The sequence below is a fragment of the Pelecanus crispus genome, chromosome 9 (genome assembly GCF_030463565.1).
Source record: "Pelecanus crispus isolate bPelCri1 chromosome 9, bPelCri1.pri, whole genome shotgun sequence".
Lineage (NCBI taxonomy): Eukaryota > Metazoa > Chordata > Aves > Pelecaniformes > Pelecanidae > Pelecanus > Pelecanus crispus.
Genome location: NC_134651.1, coordinates 30,853,030 through 30,874,884, shown reverse-complemented (window position 1 = coordinate 30,874,884; position 21,855 = coordinate 30,853,030). Strand labels below are relative to the sequence as shown.

Here is a 21,855-nt window from a genome sequence, read left to right as displayed (position 1 = left end):
GAAAAATTAACTGGAAATTAAAACGGCAGTGTGTAAGGAGGGTGGAGGGCACAGATTTGAGTATCCTATTTCCTAATCATGTTTTGTAATAGTTATTTTTTCTGCTGCTTATTTTTCTTCCCAGCAGGTGGATTTTTGACCAGAGTTTCAAGAACTTTATTATTAGTTTTGATAGTGGGATGAATAGGACTTTGTTTGTGATTGTGCTTAAGTGGGTAGTGTTTTCATATAGGATATCAGTGGAAAACTATGTTTCAGGCTGTAATCCCCTATTTTCTTCCAGGTTTCTTTAGACTCTGCTCCCTGTTGAAAAATGGGAGAGATAGAAGGAACATACCGAGTCCTGCAGACTCCTGGCTCTCGTTTGGGTGTCCAGAAGACCACGGGAGTGAGTACCTTGGAGACGGGACAGAACCTCTCTACTGCAATGGCATCATCGCCTGCCAAAATGCACGAGCGGGACCTACCAATCAAAATAAAGATGTTGGACAACACGGTGGAAGTACTTGACATTGAAGTAAGAGATGTTTAAACCTGATTTCAAGTACACTTAGCCTCTGATAATGTCAAGCTTACAGGATGTGCTACTATACAGAGCTGGGACATTTTGAGGCAATATCTGAATAAAGATTCCTGTAGGGATTTTACTACTTACAAGTAGTTAAATGAGTAGCATATCTTGTGTTTTAAATTTTTTAAAGTATAACATTTTATGTTTTTAACAGACTTAAAATACCAGCACGTACTGTAACAAGAAGCTTTAACTGTTCCTTGCTTTGGGAGAACACCAACTATCTTCTGCCAAACTGTTACTGCTTCCTGAGCTATATGTAGCTTTGTCGATTTGGCAGTTGGGAGAGCATAAGGGCTTAACTCAGAAGTTACTACTTTTTATTAATTATTATAATGGTTTGTATCCTCTTCAAGTAAACTTGCTCCTATTTGAAAGTTTTTGCTTGTTGCCACACTTTGGGAGAGAGGCACTAGAGGGTTTCTGAATGTTTCTGAAAATTTGAATTTAAAAGTATGCTTGCTTAGCAGTTGGGGAAATCTGTGTTAAGAAATACAAACCGCTCAAATTGGGGTGGTTCTGTTTTTAAACAATCAAAAACTTCAGATTCTTGTTTCATTCTCAGCATTAACCTCAGACTTTAATTTTAGCTTGCCTAAAGATCTGTTGTTAGAAAACAGCTCTGTGCTAGTGAAGTTACTCAGCTATCAGATATTCTACATTAGTACCAAATTGACTTTATAATTAGCACTCATAGCATGAGTTTGTTGCATAGACTTAAACAGGTTTTTCCAAATAGAGTGAAAAAGGTGTCTGTGGAGCTCTAAAGAAATAGTGGCTTTTGGGGATGTCTTCTGCAGATTGCTGTCCAGCTATTCAACTCTCAAACATGAAATCTTTTTTGGGGGGTTTTGGTTTTTTTGTTTTTCCTTTTGGTTAAGTTTGAGGCTGTGCCTGTATCCTCCCACCTGAGGACACAGCACACCCATCCATCCATCATTTACTGCATAGAGCACAAAAGTCTCTTCTTTTTTTTTTCATTATGTTAGAATATTTTTTAAAAAAAATTTGCTGACTTTGGTTCTTTTGAAGTGTGGTTTGTTTTTTTTTTTCCCCACAAGTTGGTGTAGCCATCGGTGCTTTTGTGTTTTGACTCTAAAAAAAGAAAAAAAAAAAGTAAACCCCCAACCCTGTAATTTTGAAAATCAGTGCAAGTCCACAATAAGCTGTTAAAATCAAGAAAGAATTTATAACTCCTAGTTCCTGCTTTATTACATTAAGTCAATGACTAGAAGTCTCCTGTATATTAGCATAGATGCTTTTCTTCTTTTCCTCGTCATATTTGTACCAACTCTGCTCTTCTCATGCAAATCATCCACTCCTCAGTAACCTTACCCTCTTCGTCTTACTTTATCACTCTTATCTGTCTCTTTCTGACACAGTCAAAGCCTGCTTTATTGTCTTTGATCTACTGCTGAAGGGAAATCCTTTGACTACTCTCGCCTCTGACAACCTCAGAATCCTTTTTAACCTTCAGGCTTGCTGATGCTTGGGTAAACCTGCAGTCTCGTCCTGGAGCTCTGTGCTAGCTTTTCTGCTGCTCGCTAACTTCTGAGCACCCTCACTTGGTTCCCCTCAGTTCTCATCTGTGCTTGGTATGGTTTACTACTTTCACAATAACCTTCTTTTTTGAAACTGTGTTGACCCATTTCTCCTTTGCCTTCTGGAACAATCTTGACTGTATATCCTTCCAGTTATCTTCATTTCTCTCTGGCAGGTCCAGTTTAGCTTCATCCTTAACCCCTTGTCTTATCCTACAGCACTTTGTTGTTACTCTTTCCACCGAACACAAATTCAGCTGTGGCTCTTTATGATGTCTGAACTCTTGACTGTCTATCAGCTCTAAATAAAATCAGCCTTTTCCTGATGAAACTTGGTTTTGATATTTATGTGTCAGCATCAAGCTTCACATGTAAAAAAACCATAAATTCCTCACTCACACTATTTTTTTTTTTTTTTTTACTGCTGTGAGTCATACTCCAGTCTCACCTGTCTGACCAATTATGTAGTTTCTATTCACCTCCGATTCCTTAATTTCCTTTAGCAGACCATCTCCTGCAGGCGTGGTGTACAATCTCTAGGATGGTACTGTTTAACTGAACAGCTACAACTCATCCCATCCAGGCCCACCTCATTACATACCTTCATTGTTGTGATCACCTTTTCGTTGGCTTTAGCCTCTCCAGTCTTGCTGCATAGGTACCCATTTCACATGTTGCAGTAAGAGTCAACCTACTCAATTGTTGCTAGCAGCAGCTACTGCCTGGCCATTTTTTGCATCACTCCACTGGCTCCCTCTCTTTGTAGCTTCAAACATAGGTTGCTTATCTCTGCTTTCAGTTTCCTTCTGGGCCCTACCTGTAGTCTCCTGCACGAAGGTACTTGGCTCTGTCCCCTAACTGGGCCACAACGCAGTACCTTTGTTGTTGTTGTTGTTTCCCATCAAGATGAGAGGTTTCCCATAATTAGGAACTATCTTAGTTTTCTCTTTTTACCTGGAAAGCGCTCTCTGGTTACAACCTCCACAGAAACACCCAAATTTGGGCAACTAGCATGCTGAGGCCATAGTTAGTTAATATCATACTATTCTTCTTTATGAGGTCAGTCAGAACTGAGCAACAGAAACTTTTGCCTGATGTTGTATGCAGTGAGGAGAAGGGGGTCATCCTTTGTTCATATGTAGAGCATCGAGCACAAGAAGGTCCACAGTCAGCAACTGTAGCATTAGAGTCCTACTAATAGACTGCTTACATCTCCTTTCATTTTTGTCTAAATGAAGTAGCAAATGATAGCAAACAGGGATGAGGTATTAAATTGTAACATTCTGCCTCCTAATTTGTTGGGTGTACTGATGGGATAGCAGTAATTGCTGACTGCTGTTTTTAATGGAAAACTGAAATTTTCATTTGGGGATTGAGGGCAAGAATGAGGAAAAGTCAGCCACATTTGCTGAATAGGTGGTGTGGGCTAGCACAGATTTTTTTTTTTTTTTTTTTTAAAAGCAGAGAGAAATTCATGATTAAGCAGCTGTCCTAGAGGGACTGAGTCTCTGACTGCAGTGCTGTTTGCCCACTCCTCTTCGCTTTTGCAATTTTTTTCACTGGATGAGGAAACAAGAGGGGGTGTTGTCTTCATTACCTGCTTCATGGGGTTTGTGGTTATTGATTCAGGTCAGCAGTAATGTTTCAGTGTAGTGGGACTCTGAGGCCTTTCTTATAGGTGCTGTTGGCATTGCCTTCTAATGGAGATGTAGCTTATGGCAAAAGGCCATTTTTTTTCCCCTCTTCAAGTCGTTTTCCCTACTGTCTTTAAGAACTATGGCAAATAATTTTTTACAGAGAAAAGTGGTGTGTCAGTGGAAGAGACTGACTAGGCACAGTGGTCAGCTTCTGGAGAGTGGCCTTCTCTTGCAGCGTGGTAGAGAAGCTGGCACAGGAGCCCTGTGTACTGCCTCGCTTGTAAAGCTGCCTAAAATGAGCCACATCAGCAATTTTAACCATATGGGATAAACAGAGTAGCCACAATAATGACTTAATCCATGCAGCTTTTCCTTGTTATCCCATTCTTTCTCCAAGATGCATTTAAAACACTTGCTTGTCTCCTGGCAGGTGTTGGTGGATACTCTCGTTCAGTAGCTCTTCCCTGTTGCTTGGGTTTTTTAACTTGCCAGAGGGCAAGAAACTGACAAAGTGGCATAATGGATGGGATGAGAACAAAATGGGAAAGGACAGTCTTTCCTTCATGATATTGTTGTATCTAGAAAGGTGTGTTAGAAGTTCAATATAGCTACAATCTACTGCCTTTTGTCTAAAATCCACTGTCTCTGTCTGCTCTCACCATCTGTACTGTAAAGTTTTCTATGAATTGTGTTAATCAGTAAGAGGGAGCTGTTCTTTAAAGTTTGCTGGGACAGAGCTCCTCTTTGGGGATTCTTTTGAATGTTAGGGGATGGAGAAATGCCTAAATGTTTTCTAGAGTTTAAAAAACTGCAAATTGCATATTTATGTTTTCTCCTTTCCCTCCCAAAACAAAAAAGAGAATGAAATGTATCCATCCAAAGCTAGGCTGGAATATTAATTATTTTCATGAGTTGTAGTTTTTTCCCTTTTTACAGCCAGCTTGTTTAGTCAGTTCAAATCTTGCATGTGCCATATCATGGGGTACATGTCCTCTCCCCTCCAAGCTAAGTCTGTCCAAATGGGTGGTTTTGCAGACTAGTAGATGAATGATTGGAAAATTCAATTTAATTCAGAATCAAGTGTGGGCACACTTCAAAGTAATCAGAGTTTTACAATAGAAGTTTTGCCAGCTTTCCTGATTTTCTTAAGAGATTAAACTTCGAGGCCTTTGATCAGCATAAAAATATGGCAGACTGTCCTGGTTTCGGCTGGGATAGAGTTAATTTTCTTCCTAGCAGCAGGCATAGTGCTGTGTTTTGGATTTAGTAGGAGAAGAATGTTGATAACACGCTGATGTTTTAGTTGTTGCTAAGTACTGCTTATGCTAGTCAAGGACTTTTCAGCTTCCCATGCTCTGCCAGGCGCACAAGAAACTGGGAGGGGGCACAGCCAGAATAGTTGATCCAAACTGACCAAAGGGCTATTCCATACCATATGACGTCATGCTCAGTATATAAACTGTGGGGGGGGGGGTTGGCCAGGGAGCAGCGATCGCTGCTCGGGAACTATCTGGGTATCGGTCGGCGGGTGGTGAGCAATTGCATTGTGCATCACTTGCTTCGTGTATCATTATTATCATTATCATTATTATACTGTTACTATTAGCATTACTATTTTACTTTATTTCAATTATTAAACTGTTCTTATCTCAACCCAGGAGTGTTTCTCACTCTTACTCCTCCGATTCTCTCCCCCATCCCATCGGGGTAGGGGGAGTGAGCGAGCGGCTGCGTGGTGCTTAGTTGCTGGCTGGGGCTAAACCACGACACAGACTCTGAAGTAGAAGGGCCTGGGCTGGATTTAATTTGCCAAAATGACCACTTGGTGAAATTATACTTGTCTGGTGCTGGTTATGGAAGACAATAAAAAGTGCTGCAACAAAGGACAACTTAGGCTATAGGAATTTAGGGTATAAGACGTTGTGATTTGTACTTGCTGAAAGCTTTTGTGTTGATTTGTGGTTCAGTTGGAAGTAGAGTCTATTACAGTGACAGACATATGGGCTGTCTAAGACATGGAGTACAGAATGTGTGCCTGGGTTAGAGGCAAAACAAGGGGTCTTTTTGCATGGCACGGTTGGAAGAAGAGTGGTACTGATGGTAGGTGAGAGTCTGGTGCTGTCTTAAAATCCCAGTAACTGAAATAGCAGGTTTAGTCAACAAGAAAGCAGTCAGACTTGCCACATCTTCCAGCTGCTTTGTCTGATGCAATATCTTTTTTAGGGGGTCTGTAGACAGGCAGACTGTAAAGTCTGCCTTTCTGATGCAATTTTCTCTTTGCACTAGCTTACAAGACATTTAATGGCATTGCTGCCATAATGTGATGTTTAATATTTGGCCTGTATGTTGTTCATTATATAGGAAATGTGTCCTTGCTTTCTTACGTGAATTATGCTCTATGCTATGAGGAAGTGCCCTGGAAAAAGAAGTTTAGATTATTATGCTTCAAGTTTACCAAATTCTGTCTGGGGAGAACTTGGCACCTCTTCAGTTGCATGTACTTCCTCTTCTCCTTCTGCTTGAATGTAAAATAAAATCTGGGAGTGAAAAATACTTGTGTGTTATTTTGTAGTTGAATTTTTCTGTATTTTCACCTACTGGAGAATGAATTCTGTAGAACTGTAATAGCCATCATAAAATTGTAGCACAGTTCTTAGTGCTCAGCAAAACCATGTGGGTCTGCCTGCCTGTTTGACTCAACAGGAAAACTTAAACTACAGTTTTTTTCTTTCATGTTATTCTTTGTTGGGTTGCTTTGAGCACACAAGTCTGTTCATTTTTTGTTGGTTTTTTTTTTTTTTTAAATATAATGAAATAACTTGCTTCTCAATTAAACATAAGTCTTGGTGTTATGCACGTGTTAATAGTATGAATTTGCTTTTTGCTGGTTTAAATCTGCCCTAGATTTCAATTAACTTGTGTTGGGATTTTGATTTTGTCCTGCAGTCATGCTCTGAAGTTAAGTATTGTTTAAGGCTTTCTCTGTGGGTCAGGCTAGTGCAAACATTCTTGTGCCTCGGAGGGTGAAGCGGGGTCTTAGGAAAATAGGATTTTTCTTATTTTCTGTATTTCTACCAGACCTGTTGTTTCCTTGTGCATGACTCAGTTTCTTGAAGGTGGTTGTATCTTTTCTTATTTTCTTACTGAGTACGTGAAAGGCAGGGTGTGTTCCACATCCCTGCGGCACTGTGTGATGGGTCCCTCTCCTTTTGACCATGGTGGGCTGCCTGGGAAGGAAACACTCAACTCCACTGCTATTCATGAGAACAGGCTAGTCAAATAAGATTACACCCCCCCGCCCCCGTATTTTCTTATTAGGTATTGTCCTCTCGCTGCTCATGTCTGTTTTGGAGTTTACTGATGTAGGCGGTGAAATTTACTATTATATTACTAGAAAAATTTAAGTGGCTTATTCTATACTAAGTTGAAAACAGCTACTTGATGATTACTCTGTCTGATAGTGATACTGTCTTTGGTGGCCACCTGTATGACTCTTTCTTGGTTTACTTAAATTTACAAATTGCATTATTAAAAGTTATTAAAATTACTTTCCATCTGTATTTTTAGAGTAGACAGTAGACTAGAATAACTATATTTAGACATTCTGGTTTCTGTGCAGTTTGCAGGCATCCATAATTGAAAAGGTGTTGTGAAAACGGCACCTCTTTGGATGCCCGTTGTTTCTGACCAGTCATTGGAGCCCACAGCCGTGACGCGCTGCAGTTGGGGGCCCTGAAATCAGGAGCTGGGCTGGGACTGCAGGAGGTTTTTGGGGCGGCGGAGGAAGCAATCTGACAGCTTGTACATGCCTCATGACTTCCTGCGGTTTGGAGAGAGTGTTTTCAGCTCATGCACACTGAAAAATGCTGCTTACCAGTAACTTCTTACAGTAGCATTAGTACCCCTAAGAACTTCGTTGGGGCTGAAGCAGAAATTATGCAGCTTAAAATGCTGTTATTGAGCAGTTTTAAGTAAGAAATATGTGTCTTAAAAATAGAGAGCTTGCTGCGGGCACTGTAAAACATGTACACTGAAACGATTTTCCAGAGAGGCTGTCCTTACTGCAAGCCGTGGCGAACCCTGAGCCAGTGTTTCGTCACTGCAGCTTCTCCAGCAGGACGAGGCAGCCTGCCGCCGGCCTCTGGCAGAGCCAGGCTCTGACATGAGCTGCCCTCCTGCCTATCCCTTGCTCTCCCTTCACCTGCTTAGACCTTCCTTCCATAAAGGCTTTTTTCCTTCTGTGCTGTAAAAGTATTAACAGCTTAAATATGTGGGAAATGGGAGGACAGGCTGCTTCTGAATCCTATTAAGCGCAATGATGAAGGAATCGAGATGCTGTGTTAGTCAGCTCAGTGTTTTTCTTCCCTGGCCAGGAAGAAATAGTCAAAATTCCACAAAGAATCGCAGCCAGATGTTTGTCATTGCTCTGGTTTGACTCCCCTAAATATGGCAAATAAGCTGCCTTAGGACTTATTTTTGTCTGACCTCAGAAGAGAAAGTTAGTAATTCACTATTTAAAATTTGAAGTTGTTACAGGGTTTAAAAAGAAAGTAATTGAAGCTTTGCAATTTGTGTACTGTTTGATTCTACTATATATATTTTTTTAAACCTGTTATTTTGTGTTTGGGGGCTTGACTTTTTTGATGCTATGTAGGAATGTGGTATTGGGTGGGGAAAGGCAAAACTGCAGCCAGTTTGTTGACAGACATTTAGCGTATGTGTGGTTTTGGGGGGGGTTGTGGTTTTTTTGGTTTTTTTTTTTTTTTTTTAAAGGGAAGATGTGAACTTAACTTGTATTATAAAAACAATTGACTACTTTACATTTCTCTGGACATTAGGTGTCCCATTATGTGGAAAGAAAATTGAGTTATACTGCAGCAAAGGAGAAACAATCTGAATATTCCTGTATGAAAAGTCTATTATATGCACATATTGTAATTTAAAACACAAAAACCATTTAGTAAAATGGTGATCACGTGTTATCACAGTCCTTGAAAGATGAATGTAATAGATTGAGTTCATAACTCTTTGTCTGGCTGTGATATACTATAGTGAGTATGCTTCACCACGATGTGCATAGATGAAAAACTTGTGTGGGTTCAGAAGAGTGAATTGAGGAACAGTTCAAGAGCCACATTTACTTAGCTTAACATTGAGTTGGTGTAAAGCTGAACTCTTTTTAAGCTCTCTTTAATTTATCATAAGCATACTGAGAACTTTCTGCCTGTAGTTGTTCTGTCTGGATGAGATCTGATAAAGTAAGCCAATGCATAACTTAATGGTCTTGGTGTACGTGCAGTGGTACAATTCTTGTACTTAATTCCTTTCGGGTGCCTTCCGAAGCAACTGATATGCAACCTTGTAAAGAAAAAGCTGTTACCTGTTAGCTTCCTTACTAATTCCAGTAATGTGGTGTCATCACTAATAAAGGAAATACTGTTAGTTTCTCAAACGCTTCTGCAGAATGCAGGTGTTAATTTCTTTTTTCATAAACTGGAGATGAAGGATAGTGAAAATCAGCTGAAATTAGTCTTATGCCATTCTATCAAAATAAGGGTAAGAAATGCTGTATTCCAAAGGGGGGAGAAGGAGAAAAAAAAAAGTAGTTATCTGGAAGCTTCATCTGGGTGTAGGTAACATTCAAACTTGGTTCCACAGATGGATAATTCTGTAGAATATATAGAGCCTGAAAGGGGAAAAAAAGAAAAAAAACCCAAACCGAAAAACCAAGCAACAACCCACAGTCAGCTAAAGACAGGTATAGAAATGCAGTGTGCTAAGAGGTGGTTTGGAGAAATTTTAGGTTAGTGCCTGCTGAAAAAAGGGACTTGATGTTGAGCAAGGATGGCATCACCTGGTAACCGGCTGTGTTCAGAGAAGCAAAGCCTTGTGAACATGCATTTAAATAAACAGGGTTGCAAAAGCATACCTGTGTGTCATCTGTTTCTCCTTGCAGCAAATCACATTTCTGGCAAGGGCAAGATTGCCTGCTTGTGTAAGAAGGAGACCATGTAAATTGAGTATTTTAAAATCTGTGCTGTGGTGATGATATGTAGTGATTTACTTTTTAAGACTGTGATGTTGGATATGGAGGGGGGGAAGACCCATCTTTCTGAAAGAGTAGTCATTCATGAATAAAAATCAAAGTTCTAAAAGAAAAGGAAAAAAAACGGTATTGAGCTGCCAAGTAGTCTATATTGTGAGTTCAGAGGCACTCCTGGAAGTCTTTGAACAGCTTCTGCATGCGCTGCTGCCCTGATCTGAGCTGCGTGGCTGAAACCCACGTGTGAAACACGGAGGGAAAATGAAAATCGGTTTCTCTAAATTGGAGTACGTTGCTATTTAGTAATCTCTTTTCACTTGTGGTAGAACTTATGATGCCTTTTTCACATGTTTGTAGCACTGTCCTTGGGTTTTGCACACATGCATGTATTTTAGAGTGTTCTCATGATGGTGAAAGCAGGTTTGAAAACATCACTTAAGAAGTTGTTTCTTCCCAGCCTCCTGGCAGAGGAACAGGAGATGAAGTATTTTAACTATTAATGCCTCCTCACTGCTCAGGCAAGAGAAGCAATGGGAGCTCAGTTGCAGGCCTGCTTTCCCAGCAGTGAGATCTGGGCTGACATGTTTGACATCTTCCAGCCGCCCCTGGCAGAAGGCTTGGGCACTTGGTGGAGCCTGAGCACAAAACGGGAGTGGTAAAATACCCCTATTAGTTTAAAAAAAGGAAAGAGGACTTTGTAGAGACTCTGTGTTAGACCTGTCCGACATGTACTTCAACTGAAATAATGAAAAATGAGCATCACTGTGCTCCTCAGCCCACTTCTCAGGCAGCTAGCCTGAAGCCAGAGGTGTAGGAAGGATTCATGCTGGAAAGGGGGAAGTTAACAAAGCTTTGGCCTTATCTAATCTGCTGTAGGTATTTATTAATCCATCACCATAGTATCGAAGCTCTGCTCAAAGTACAGTGGGGAGTGACATTAGCACAGCTGGTACAACTTCAGTTTTGCACAAATGAGAGATAGTTTTGGCCTCTCCTGTAAAAATACCTAATTTGTATAAAGAATCTCTCACAATCGTCTTCTTCCTTTAATGTTTTAACCTTTTTCCTTCAGGCAGGCTTCCTCAAGCAGCGTGCCAGTATGGAGTACTGTAATACCTCGTAGGGAAAGCCCAGATCAAATCTGGTTGATGTGAGCATGGATGATAGTTTTGAGGCAAAAGCATAATTAATGGAGAAAGACTAGCAATTTTAGTAATCTTTTTTTACAAACAGAGGGAAGCAAAGTAATGTCTGTTTTTAAAATGACTTAAAAACTTAGGCTTTTATTTATATGCACGCGTATGAAATAATGCTGTGCAAGTGTATAGAGTACCTACAGTCTAAATGTTTGAAGTGGCCAGGCATGCTAGAGGGAATGGGGTGTAGGAAGGTGTGGTGGTTTGCACAAATGTGTAGGGTCTTGTAGCAAAGTTTGGAGGGGGTAAAATTGAGATCATCAGTCTCCTAACTTCTAGTTTCTTAGCTTTATTATACTCTTTTAAAGCTTGTATGAACAAAGGAGGTGCTTAGACATTCTGTTAGAACCTTAATTTCTTGAGGTGGAAAAAGGCTGTTTTTGAGAATAGCTATTAATGACATACTGCCCATTTTGACAGCAGGCCATTTTTATAACTAGGCACTTGTACCTGTCCTTGGTTATTTCAGTCACCGAGTTGTTTAAAGGCTTGCAATAGTGCAGATATTGAATGTAGAATGTTGATGAGGCTGAGCCCTTTCAAGTGTGCTCAATGTTTGAGGAGGGCTCAGTGCAGCATTGCTCTGGCCCTTTGCAGATTATTTGAAATAGTACGTGTTGTAAAAAAAAAAAAGCCCCAGTGTCACCATTAGTGCAGTTTTCTGGCATTTTCACTGTCACAATCTTTGCTGCTGCATGGGATCAGCCACCCCAAAGCAGCTGATTTCCGTGATACAGTAGCTGCTGTCGTCTGAATGTTTAATTATGAGCAAGCATCAACTCTGGTGCCAAATAGTCAAGCAATAGCGTCCTGTGAAACTCTTTCCAATTATGTGGTCCAGAGTTTTAATTTGGGTGACTTACCTGTTCCCCAGGTAGTCTAGAGCAGTGTTTGAAACAGAGTATTGGGGGGGTGCATGTTTGTATTTTTTCTCTCCAGGTCATGAAAGCAACTGACAATTTGTGCTCGATGCTCAATATTTTTTATCTGTCTCTTTTTGTGTGTGCTGTTTGTATATAGCACTTGGGGACCACGTGTTGGTTGAATGCTTAATCATCATGCCGTTTTGTTTTTCTCTGAGCACAATGTGTTTTATTTCAAGTGCTCCAGGTATTTCTGCATGAGAGCACTTTTGGAACTTGGAACCATTTTTTTGTCTCTACATGCTGTCTACCTAAGTATACATTTCCCAATCTCGTTCGCATAATTCCCTCCCTCTTGGGGATCTTCTCCCATGTCAACAAATCATTGTTTTCCTCCTTTCAGGCATTCAGCAAGTCTAGCCACTCTGGAAAAGCATGTTTGTTGAGTAGAGCTGGTTCATTTGGCAGTGAAGTGCTTTAACACTGCTTGAACCTTTAAATGATCAGAGATTTTAAAGCTAACCTTAATTAAATGAGCCAGAGGCTTTACATTTCTAGAATAATTTGTCTGGCTGTGGATTTTGTTTAAAAAAAAAAAAAAACCCACCAAAAAACCCCAAACAAAAGAACCCCACCACCCAAAAAACAAAGCACAACAAAACCAACCACTGAAATCTTAGAACAAAAAAATCTTGTGGGGGAAGTCTTAGAATATTTTTTAAAACAAAAAATTATTCCAGATATGCTGTGTAATAACGTAACTTAAAATAGCTCGGAAATTTGTATTTGGTTTTGCAGCTTCCATATTTGAGTAAATTGGATTTCAATGCCATGTAGAAATACCGTGACAAGCAATATTTAAAAAAAGTAGTACATTTTCAAGGTGAAAATGTATGCTGTCTGAATTTGTGAAGAAGTTATGAAATCGTTTTCAGGGTGGCGGTGTATTCACAAAGTTCATTCTGTGACTGTGAAGTGCCACACGGCTGTGGCTCAGGGCTGATGTGGATGTTCGTGTTGCTCCGACGGCTGTGCTTTCCAGTGTCTGGGGGGTTGCCCAGCTGGCGCAGTGATGGTGCGGGCTGCAGGCGTGGGAAACGAGGTCTGGCAATCGGTTCGGCTTCCTCGGGGTGAGCTGGGAGGTTCCGGGGGTTCTCACAGCGCCTCACAGAAAGGCTCCCACTGCAAATGAGAGACCTCTGGTGTGCTGGCAGCTGGACTGTGCTCCTTCAGGTGGAAAAAAAAAGTTTTTTAAAAAAAAAAAGTTCATACCAGTGACCAGGGTAGAAAATTGAAAGAAGCTTCACAAGCCTTAGTGTGTGCTGGGTTGACTCCTGTAGCTCTTGACTTAATTCTGGAAGAAATTAGGATTGTCTTCTTCAGTAAGCGGCAGGTAGAGACTGCAGTGGTGTGAAGCAGCGAGGAGGACCCTGTACAAGAGAGTCAAATCCCCTTATATCACAAGCTATGCATCTGATGCTCTATAGGTTGTTAAATGAACTGCAAACCCTTTTTGGTGTTGTCTTAGTAAAATAACCTCTAGTTGGGACCTGTCAGTATATAACAGTGGAAAAAATACCCCACATGTATTTAAAATACTGTTTTTTTCACACAGTATTAAAAGAAAAATTGAAATAATTGAAGCTGAAAGTTATTGTTAAATGTTCAGATAATCAAAATAAAATAGTATTTAAGCAGTATTTGGCTGAGCACATGAAACCAGAGTTTGATACATCTGTTGTTACCAGGTACCCATTTTTTGTGGGGAGGCAGGGACTGTTTTCATCTCAGTTACTTGTTCCAATCAAAATTGAAGAAACTAATAAAGTACTGAAAAAGAAGAGTTACTTTTTGACTTTTCCAGTGTGCGGATTAAAAACTAGCTTTGGAGCTGTAAGGTCTTCTTGTTTTAGCCATGAAAACAAAAAGTTAATGAATGGTATTCCTTGCCATCTTGCATTAATTCCTTCTTTCTAATAAATGTGGTTTAAATGTACACCCTGTATTCGTAAATGCATTTTTTGTTTATATGTGGCATTAATTATAGTTATTAATAGGACGTTTTGAAGGTGGTTTTTTATATATCATGCTGCATTTGGACAGAGATCTAACAGATTACAAAAGGGCTGTAGATAAGCAGAGCTATAAACTGACTGAAATGTTTGTATATTTCTGGTTAAGAAAGGAAATAACAAGTCTAGTGTAACCACTATGTTTAGTTGCTGATTGTCATTTTTTTTAATTTGCCAAAAGATGAGAAATCATTTTTTCATTAGGAAGACCACTAAAGTGCACCAAAATTAAAAAAAACAAACCTATGAATGGTGAAGGGGTCTTTATTTAAATCAGTTCAGTTTACTTTTCATGCCTGTGCTTCTCTTTTGCTGCTTGCTGGGGGCTTCTGGGTTGATCACTTGTCAGTGATGATGTCAAATATAAACTTCCTCTCATGCAGATACATTGTTTACTGGAGGATTTGGTCTCCCAACAGTTGCAGATTTTTGTAACACAAAATCCAAGGACAGCTGGTGTTTGCTGAAGTTGGGGGCCAGTGGCTCCTCTGGCTCCAGCTGCAGCTGCACGAGAGTTTCCATTCTATACGTCTACTTCATAACTCTGTTTTTTCCAAACTCTTGGCTTTTGGACTGATTCCCCACCACCACCACCCCCCTCCAGCCTAACTGCTGCCGAAAGTGGATTTCATTTTTGGAAAGTTTGAGCAAGGGCAGTTTGTCCATTTTGGAACATGAGAATACTACTCATTATGAAACTACTGGGGTATTTTTTTTGTATTTTAAGTTAAAATACATGGAAGTAGAAAGTTAAGATGTTCTGGAAGACATGTTTGGGAGTTACTGAGGAAGAATTGGTTTTGATAATACTGAACTATGGTCTACTGAAAATCATAGGCTGTGCATTCCTAGTATGTTTTTCTGTCTTCCTAAGCTAAAACATTACGGCAGAGGAAGGATCTGCCATGTAGGTAGTGACATTTGAGAAAACAGGAAATAACAGTTGGGATGATAAAACAAAAGTAACTGTTGTTCTGACTTTTTTTTTTTAATTTACATTTTACTCCTCTGTCCTAAAAATTGCTGACATTGCATGTGTTTACTTTCCTGACTGAGTAAAAAATACAGATACCTCCTTCACTCAAGCAACTTCAGCTTAAAATGTTTGTTCCTATTAAATTTCTATTCCTGCCTGGCGCTGGCTTAGTGCTGAGCCTGGTCTGAAGGCGTTGCTCTTCCTGAGTGCAGGCAGGGGATTGCCACGCAGGTGTTTTGCCAGTGCAGGGGTCTCCATAGCATCACTACCTTATCAGGATACCCTGCTTGCACAGCTCTGAGGGATCTTTTCAAGCTTGATCTGAATATACAAAAACAATTTGTTCAGTACAGTAGGTTTTTTTTCACTCTTCCAATGATGACTTGTTAAAATAGTCTGTAGTACAGCTAGAGCTGGGTCACTAGGGAGAGCTTCTGTTAGATGCCTATTTAATTTTTTTTTACCCTGTTTTTTTCTTTCTTTCTTTTTTTATGTGGAGTAATTTAGTAATATCAGTAGTTGTCGTCTTGGCAGCATATAAAGAGTAATTGAGATGTTTGGAATGGAAAGTATGCAGTGTTGTGAATTTGTATTGAAAATGGGACCTTTCTGAAATGCATTCATGCAACTTCTTGCCCTGATGTCAAATTACAGTAATTAAGTAATTACTTAAAAGGTTTTGCTTTGTGCTGCTTTTATGCAGATTAAACAATGACATGGAGCTACTCGCTGTATAACTTTCATTTTTGTCAACTTAGAAATGTTAAAGAAGCTTTTTGGAAAGGATAGTTATAAATGTAACAAACAATTTGAGGAACTAAATAGCTCTAATGAGTTTTCCCACAGCATTTGAGACACATTAAAAGGTGTTCTCTCTCAAGCTTTTGTAACACATTTTTATTTACAATAAAATTAATACTGTTCTTTTAAAATGTGGCATTGTGGTTGTTGCTTTATACTTTATACTATTCCTTATTTTACTTTATACTATTCCTTCTTTATACTATTCCTTATTTCATTGTCATCATTTAAAAACCAAAACGCATACCCACAGAGTCTTCTGCAAGCACAGATTTTGGCTAAAAAAATTCAACCGTGTTCTTACAAAGAAAACACCATTTTAGACATCACAAAACTTGTCCAGAAAAAGAGGAGAGCACTCCTTCTCACCATACTGTGTCATCTCCCAGCCAGGCATCTCTGTATCCACTGAAGTGGAAGTTTTTAAACCCTCTTTATAATAAACCTAAAGTGGCCCATTCTTTCTGTTAGTTTCATTTGCACATTTTATTAAATTATTCTAATTCTAATACTAATTTGTTGTAATACCTAATACTTTTAAAAGATACAGTATTCTGAGTTTAAAGAGTCAATTACAGAACTGCATGGCAGCTTTGATGGGAAAGTTGTAGAGTCTTCTGGCACTTCGACTTCAAATAAACAAGACCTCAGTGTCATGAATGCCCGAGGTGTGTTCTGCCGGATAACCCATCTGAGCAGAGTGATGCCAGACCCTGTTGCTGCGTTTGGAGGATTACTTGTATGGTCCAAGGTAGAACGTGCATGTTGGTGGCAATGCTACCTCCTTCTGCAGCCTAGACTAGCTGTCCTGCTAGCTTTTGTGTGTTGCTGGAACAGGTACCAAGAGATGTGAAAGCCCTTTTGGATTCTTTTCTGTGTGATCCGGATGGACTGTGTGCGGGGTTCATAAATGGTACTTTTCTTGGCTGCTACGGTCATACAATAACGGATGCTGAGAGCAAGCTTGTATGCAGACCCAAGCATAGTTGTTTTGGGTGTGCTGTGAAAGTTTCCCGGTTTCTCCCATGTTACTATTGCTGCTTTCTGCCAATGTTTGTTTTGTGGCTTTGTACCTAACTTGACTGTGAAAAGGGCTAGTGAGTGGATTTCTTGAGGGAGGGATTAATTGCAGATGACTTTACACAGAAGGTATGTTGCAAGAGGAGGGTGTTTGGGTTCCCACTGTAGCCATCCTGTTTATTTCTTAATTAACAGAATAAACACTATCACCTTGGGTTTTCTTGAACGCTGTTGTAAGAAAAAAGTTAGGGTTTTTCAGAGATGTTTCTTGGTAGAAGACAAGTTCTAGTTCTGTCGGCAAAGGCCTTGCATGTGCTGCAATGAGCAGCCTCTGCTTAGTCGGCATGATCCCTGGCAGCAGTCAGCCTGGCCCCATGAAGTCCTGCTTGCACAGCTCTTGCTTTCCTGCAGGGCCAGATGGGTCTTCCTAGGTCGGGGGTAAATTCTGGTTGGGTGCAAACCACCCCGCGCCAGCCTTCCTCAGCTGTCTTGGGCTCGCTTAGAGCATCTGCATACATCTGCTTAGAGCATCTGCACCAGTCTTACTGGTATGAAAGTTGTGCGTGGCTGTGTGGTCCCTGGTGATGGTACGAGTGAGAGGGTGTGCACGCGAGCAGGATTTTGGCAGCCCCTGCTTCATTCCAATGCAGCTGGGGGAGAGCCACACCATCCAGCTACTCAAACAAATGGTGATGGTTTACTGTAGGAGCTGCAAATAGTTTGCAGCTGATCTAGTCTGGTCTCATAGCTGACCCTGCTTTGAGCAGGAGGTTGGACGTAGGTGACCTCCAGCGACCGCCTCCAGCTTGAGTTCCTCTGGTTCTGTGAAAGTTGTTTGTATGGAGCTGTTCCTATGTGTTTGCATGTTACAGTGACAAAAATAATGTGAAAAATCTTTGAGATTTTTCTACAGTTTCTAAAGATGCTATAATTTTTTTTCTAATTCGCTGTAAACTCACTCATCTTCATCTCATAAATAAAATACTTTTTTTTTTTTTTACTTCCTTAGTCAAAATACTACGGCCAGACATTATTGGCAGAAGTTTACAAGCATCTCAATTTGATTGAATCGGATTACTTTGGGATTGAATTCCAGAACATCCAGTCATATTGGGTATGTACAGTTAGTTCCTTGACAAATTCAGTATAATAAAAAGTTTGGGTGAATACAGTTGCTTGCAGTGTCAAAAGTTTCAGTCTGCTGGAGTCTTCTGTAGGATTCTTTCTTTGATTCTTGTAAATCTGCTTCACTGACCAGATCGACCACAACTAATAAAGCAGAGAGCAGGAATCAGATTCTACTTCTTGTTAAATCTCAAAAAATGTATAAAGCAGTTAAATAGTTGCTGATATTCCCACTTTCAGGGACATAAATAAAATCCTCCTTCCCTCTGAAAGGGGTAACATCCAACTCAAAGTGTAGTATATGGAGTACTTCTGAAGTCATATTGCAATGTGCAGTTTTGGTAGTGTTCATGTTTATCTTCAGTTAATTCAGTCTTCAGCTAATTTCCCTGAGGCGTCATTATGAACCTCTTTCTAATAAATATAAACCTCAGCAGACATATAGACCTGCAAGCTTTTTAAATCATTGATCTACATAAATGCTGACACTCTGTAAGCCTCCTAGTTGCTTACCCTGTGCTTTGCAAAGAGGACAATGTGGCTTCTGAACTAGAAAATGCTCCCAAAACTGTGTCTTCGTTATTTTTTTTTCCTATTACTTTTTCTAGTTTTTAGAAAACATGAAAATATAGAAAAAATAACACACAGAAAATATGACTGAGAACATAGAGAATGCTAGTAGCGCTAATACATGCTGCTCTTGAGCCGAGGAAATATAGTAAAGCTTGTTTAGTTTCCGTTTCTTCTGCAAAGCATCCAAAGTGTTTCTGCATCTGATAAGGTTCTTAAAATCCTCAGCACACTCTCAGACAGAGAAGTAACTAGTAAGGACCAAACATAATGGTCTTGTTACATTTTTTTGTGTGGAGGCGTAAAAAAAAAAAAAAAAAACAAACCAAATAAAAAAAATTGAGCATCCAGAATACTTTGCATTAGTTTTATGGATACTCCTTTTACTAGAACAACAGTAGTCTTTAGTTTAAAATGTGCTTGTCAAAAGAGAAAAACCTGTGGGAAATTAATATTGAGTAAAAATACTTAAGTAGGTGGATAAGAGAGAATGACAAAGCATGGAAGGGAAAAAAAGTTGGGCCTTGTCATGTTGTCCACACCTTCTGTAATGCTGTAGCCTGGCTCCTGTGTACAGTCGTGTGTTTTGACATGATTTCTGTCTTGGCAGTGGTGGCGTGCTTTTGATGACTTGGCTCTTCCTCTGTCCAGATGAGCTTTAAGCATGGATCTGTGTTTTTTCTATTGATGCATGATAAATGTAAATTCAAATAGATAAATACACTTTTTTTTTAACCAAAGGAATTGCTGCATTACTACAGTGAGGAAGAAATGCATACTCATAAATTACTGCCTTCTTTGAATTTACTTTTGATGTTTTCATATTGTATTCAAATATGAATGTCAGTTTGTAATTTTTTTTTTTCTTTAATTTCAGATTTGGCTGGAACCTATGAAACCTGTTATTAAACAAATACGGAGTAAGTACTTTTAAAAAGGGAAGTTTTCCTTAATTTGCATCTGCTTTATGTGGGTTGCTTTCACAATTGCTACTTGATTTACTGGTTATGCTTCCCTGAAAATTGGTACTTGGTAGGGGTGATAGTGATTCCTGTTTGGGCATGCAAACCTGACGTTTTTAATATGTAGTATGTGGTGGGTGGAATGGAAACTTACTGAAAGAATTATTGTTTCTCTCTGATAAGTATCTAGATAGATTGGGTCAGCTGGTGTTACGTTTAAGTGAAACATGACATTTCCCGTCAGTGTTGTGTTGTCTTACAATGGAAAGAAAAAGGAATATTCTGGCTTATTGCACCCATTGCATGGGAGGAGGTAGCATCTGCAGTCATGAGATCCTGTCTGAGCGCTGATACACCTTTCAGAAGGGCTGCAAAAAGCTGCACTCAGAGCTTGCTGACATGCAGGGAATTTCAGTGAGGTGGGTATTCCCATCTCATTCTCAAAAACTCTCTCCAATGTGCTCAGGAACAGCTTTGCTAAGAGAGCAGAGGTAGGGATCTCCGACCTGGTGGGTGACTGCAGCTTCAGAGTCCTCTTCGCTTCAGTTGTGAAATTTGTTTCTGCTCTTCGGCCAGGAGGAGGTTGCAATAGCGATGCTATCTTTGCTTTATGCTACCTAAAAAGTAATATGAGATGCACTCTAAATGCTAAAAATAATTGAAGAATACAGTATGCTAGTTCTTTTGATGTTGAAAGATTAGATCAAACTTTTTTTTCCCTTAGAACAGGGTTAAGCTGTTTGCTTATTTTCTGTTTCTGATTGTAAAGGCTTTGTGGAAGAACAAGATCTGGAGGGTGTAGTGGATTCCTACTCCTTCCAAAATCTTAATTGAAAAATGTTGAAAATTAGTACCAGGAGGTAGTTTTTAGTTACTCTTCTGCCTAAAACTGATTGCCAGAAAATAAGAAATCGCCAATTCTAGCTAGATTTTTTAACTTTAAGGTCATGGTTTTAACTTTTACCGACACTGTTTTTTAAGCATAAGTGCCAAACCAGCTATAAAAGAAGGCTTCCTTAGGAGGATATATAATACTTTCACTCTCTATTCCGCACCCACCCCACCCCCCAAAAAAAACCAAATTGTTGGAGTGCCATCATTTTATGTACTCCATGTGGTTAGGCTTGTTTTGTTTTTCTAGTGCTCCTGGCTGGAAGGAATTACGTTGTAGTCAAAAGATTTGACGGGCCACAGGTCTATGATGCTGCTTGGTTACTCCTCTATCCTCTTCTATACTGTATAAATTGGGGAATCTTGCCCTTAGACCATACGCTGATGGCTGGGTGTTCCCTGATGGTACATGTATTGTTCTAAAATTGTCTAAAACCATGGGGATGTGCTAAAATTTATGGCTGGTCTGCTGCTTGGTGGTCTGCCACCCACATTATGTTGCCACTGACACCGAAAGATTTCTTTTAAATGTTTTTCAATCTTAATCTGTAGGATACACCAGTCAGTTGTCTGGCACATGTTCAAGTTCTGAAATAAATTTTAAATTTGTAAAGTTTTTTTTTCTTTTTATGCTAGTTGAATCCCTTCCTGGCATCCTGCTGTTTTTAAAATTGAAATGAGGTATGACTGTAGAAAGCCTTGAAAATGTTTATAATTGAAACATTAATTGCATGCATAGTAATTTAAGCTGTTCTTTCCTTGAATCCAGTAGTTGACATATGATTGCACAGGACCATCTTCCTAAGAACTTGTTTGACAGTACTGCTGAATACAAAGCCTTAAGAGGAGAATTAATATAACTGCTTGATAATGTGGACATTTCAGAAGTACGGGGCTAAGTAAGCTGCAATAATGGGAAGATGTTTACATCTGATAATACAGCTACGCAAGGCTATACCACATCTACCCTCCTTTCAGCCTCTACGCTCACCGGCCACGCCAAGGCTGCCTTTCCCCAGTGCCCCTCTGCCTGGGCTCTCCTGGGGGCGGCAGGTAGCAGCTAGATGCGGGCAGGCTAGCCTGGCAGTGATGCATGCAAGAGGCAGTCTGCTCCCTTCTGCGTGCCCCTGCTCTGGGTGTGCCTGCTGGGTGTTTCCCAAGTGTCCTGGTTTTGGCTGGGATAGAGTTAATTTTCTTCCTAGTAGCAGGCATAGTGCTGTGTTTTGGATTTAGTAGGAGAAGGATGTTGATAACACGCTGATGTTTTTAGTTGTTGCTAAGTACTGCTTATGCTAGTCAAGGACTTTTCAGCTTCCCATGCTCTGCCAGGTACACAAGAAACTGGGAGGGGGCACAGCCAGAATAGTTGATCCAAACTGACCAAAGGGCTATTCCATACCATATGGCCTCATGCTCAGTATAGAAACTTGGGGGGTTGGCCGGGGAGTAGCGATCGCTACTTGGGAACTGTCTGGGTATCGGTTGGCAGGTGGTGAGCAATTGCATTGTGCATCACTTGCTTTGTATATTATTATTATTATTATTATTATTATTATTATTATTATTATTATTATTATATTGTTACTA

General features: G+C 39.9%; 1 protein-coding gene across 3 annotated transcripts in view; it reads left to right on the top strand.

Moving 5' to 3' along the window:
* Window positions 1–313: 313 nt before the first annotated feature.
* The window catches only part of FARP2 (FERM, ARH/RhoGEF and pleckstrin domain protein 2), an 80,906-nt gene continuing 59,364 nt past the window's right edge, over window positions 314–21,855 (top strand). For all 3 annotated transcript variants that reach the window (XM_075717189.1, XM_075717190.1, XM_075717191.1), the window contains exons 1-3: window positions 314–517; window positions 17,730–17,834; window positions 19,293–19,335. In XM_075717189.1, coding sequence (XP_075573304.1) covers window positions 314–517; window positions 17,730–17,834; window positions 19,293–19,335 — 352 coding nt within the window. The remainder of the gene's footprint in view (window positions 518–17,729; window positions 17,835–19,292; window positions 19,336–21,855) is intronic.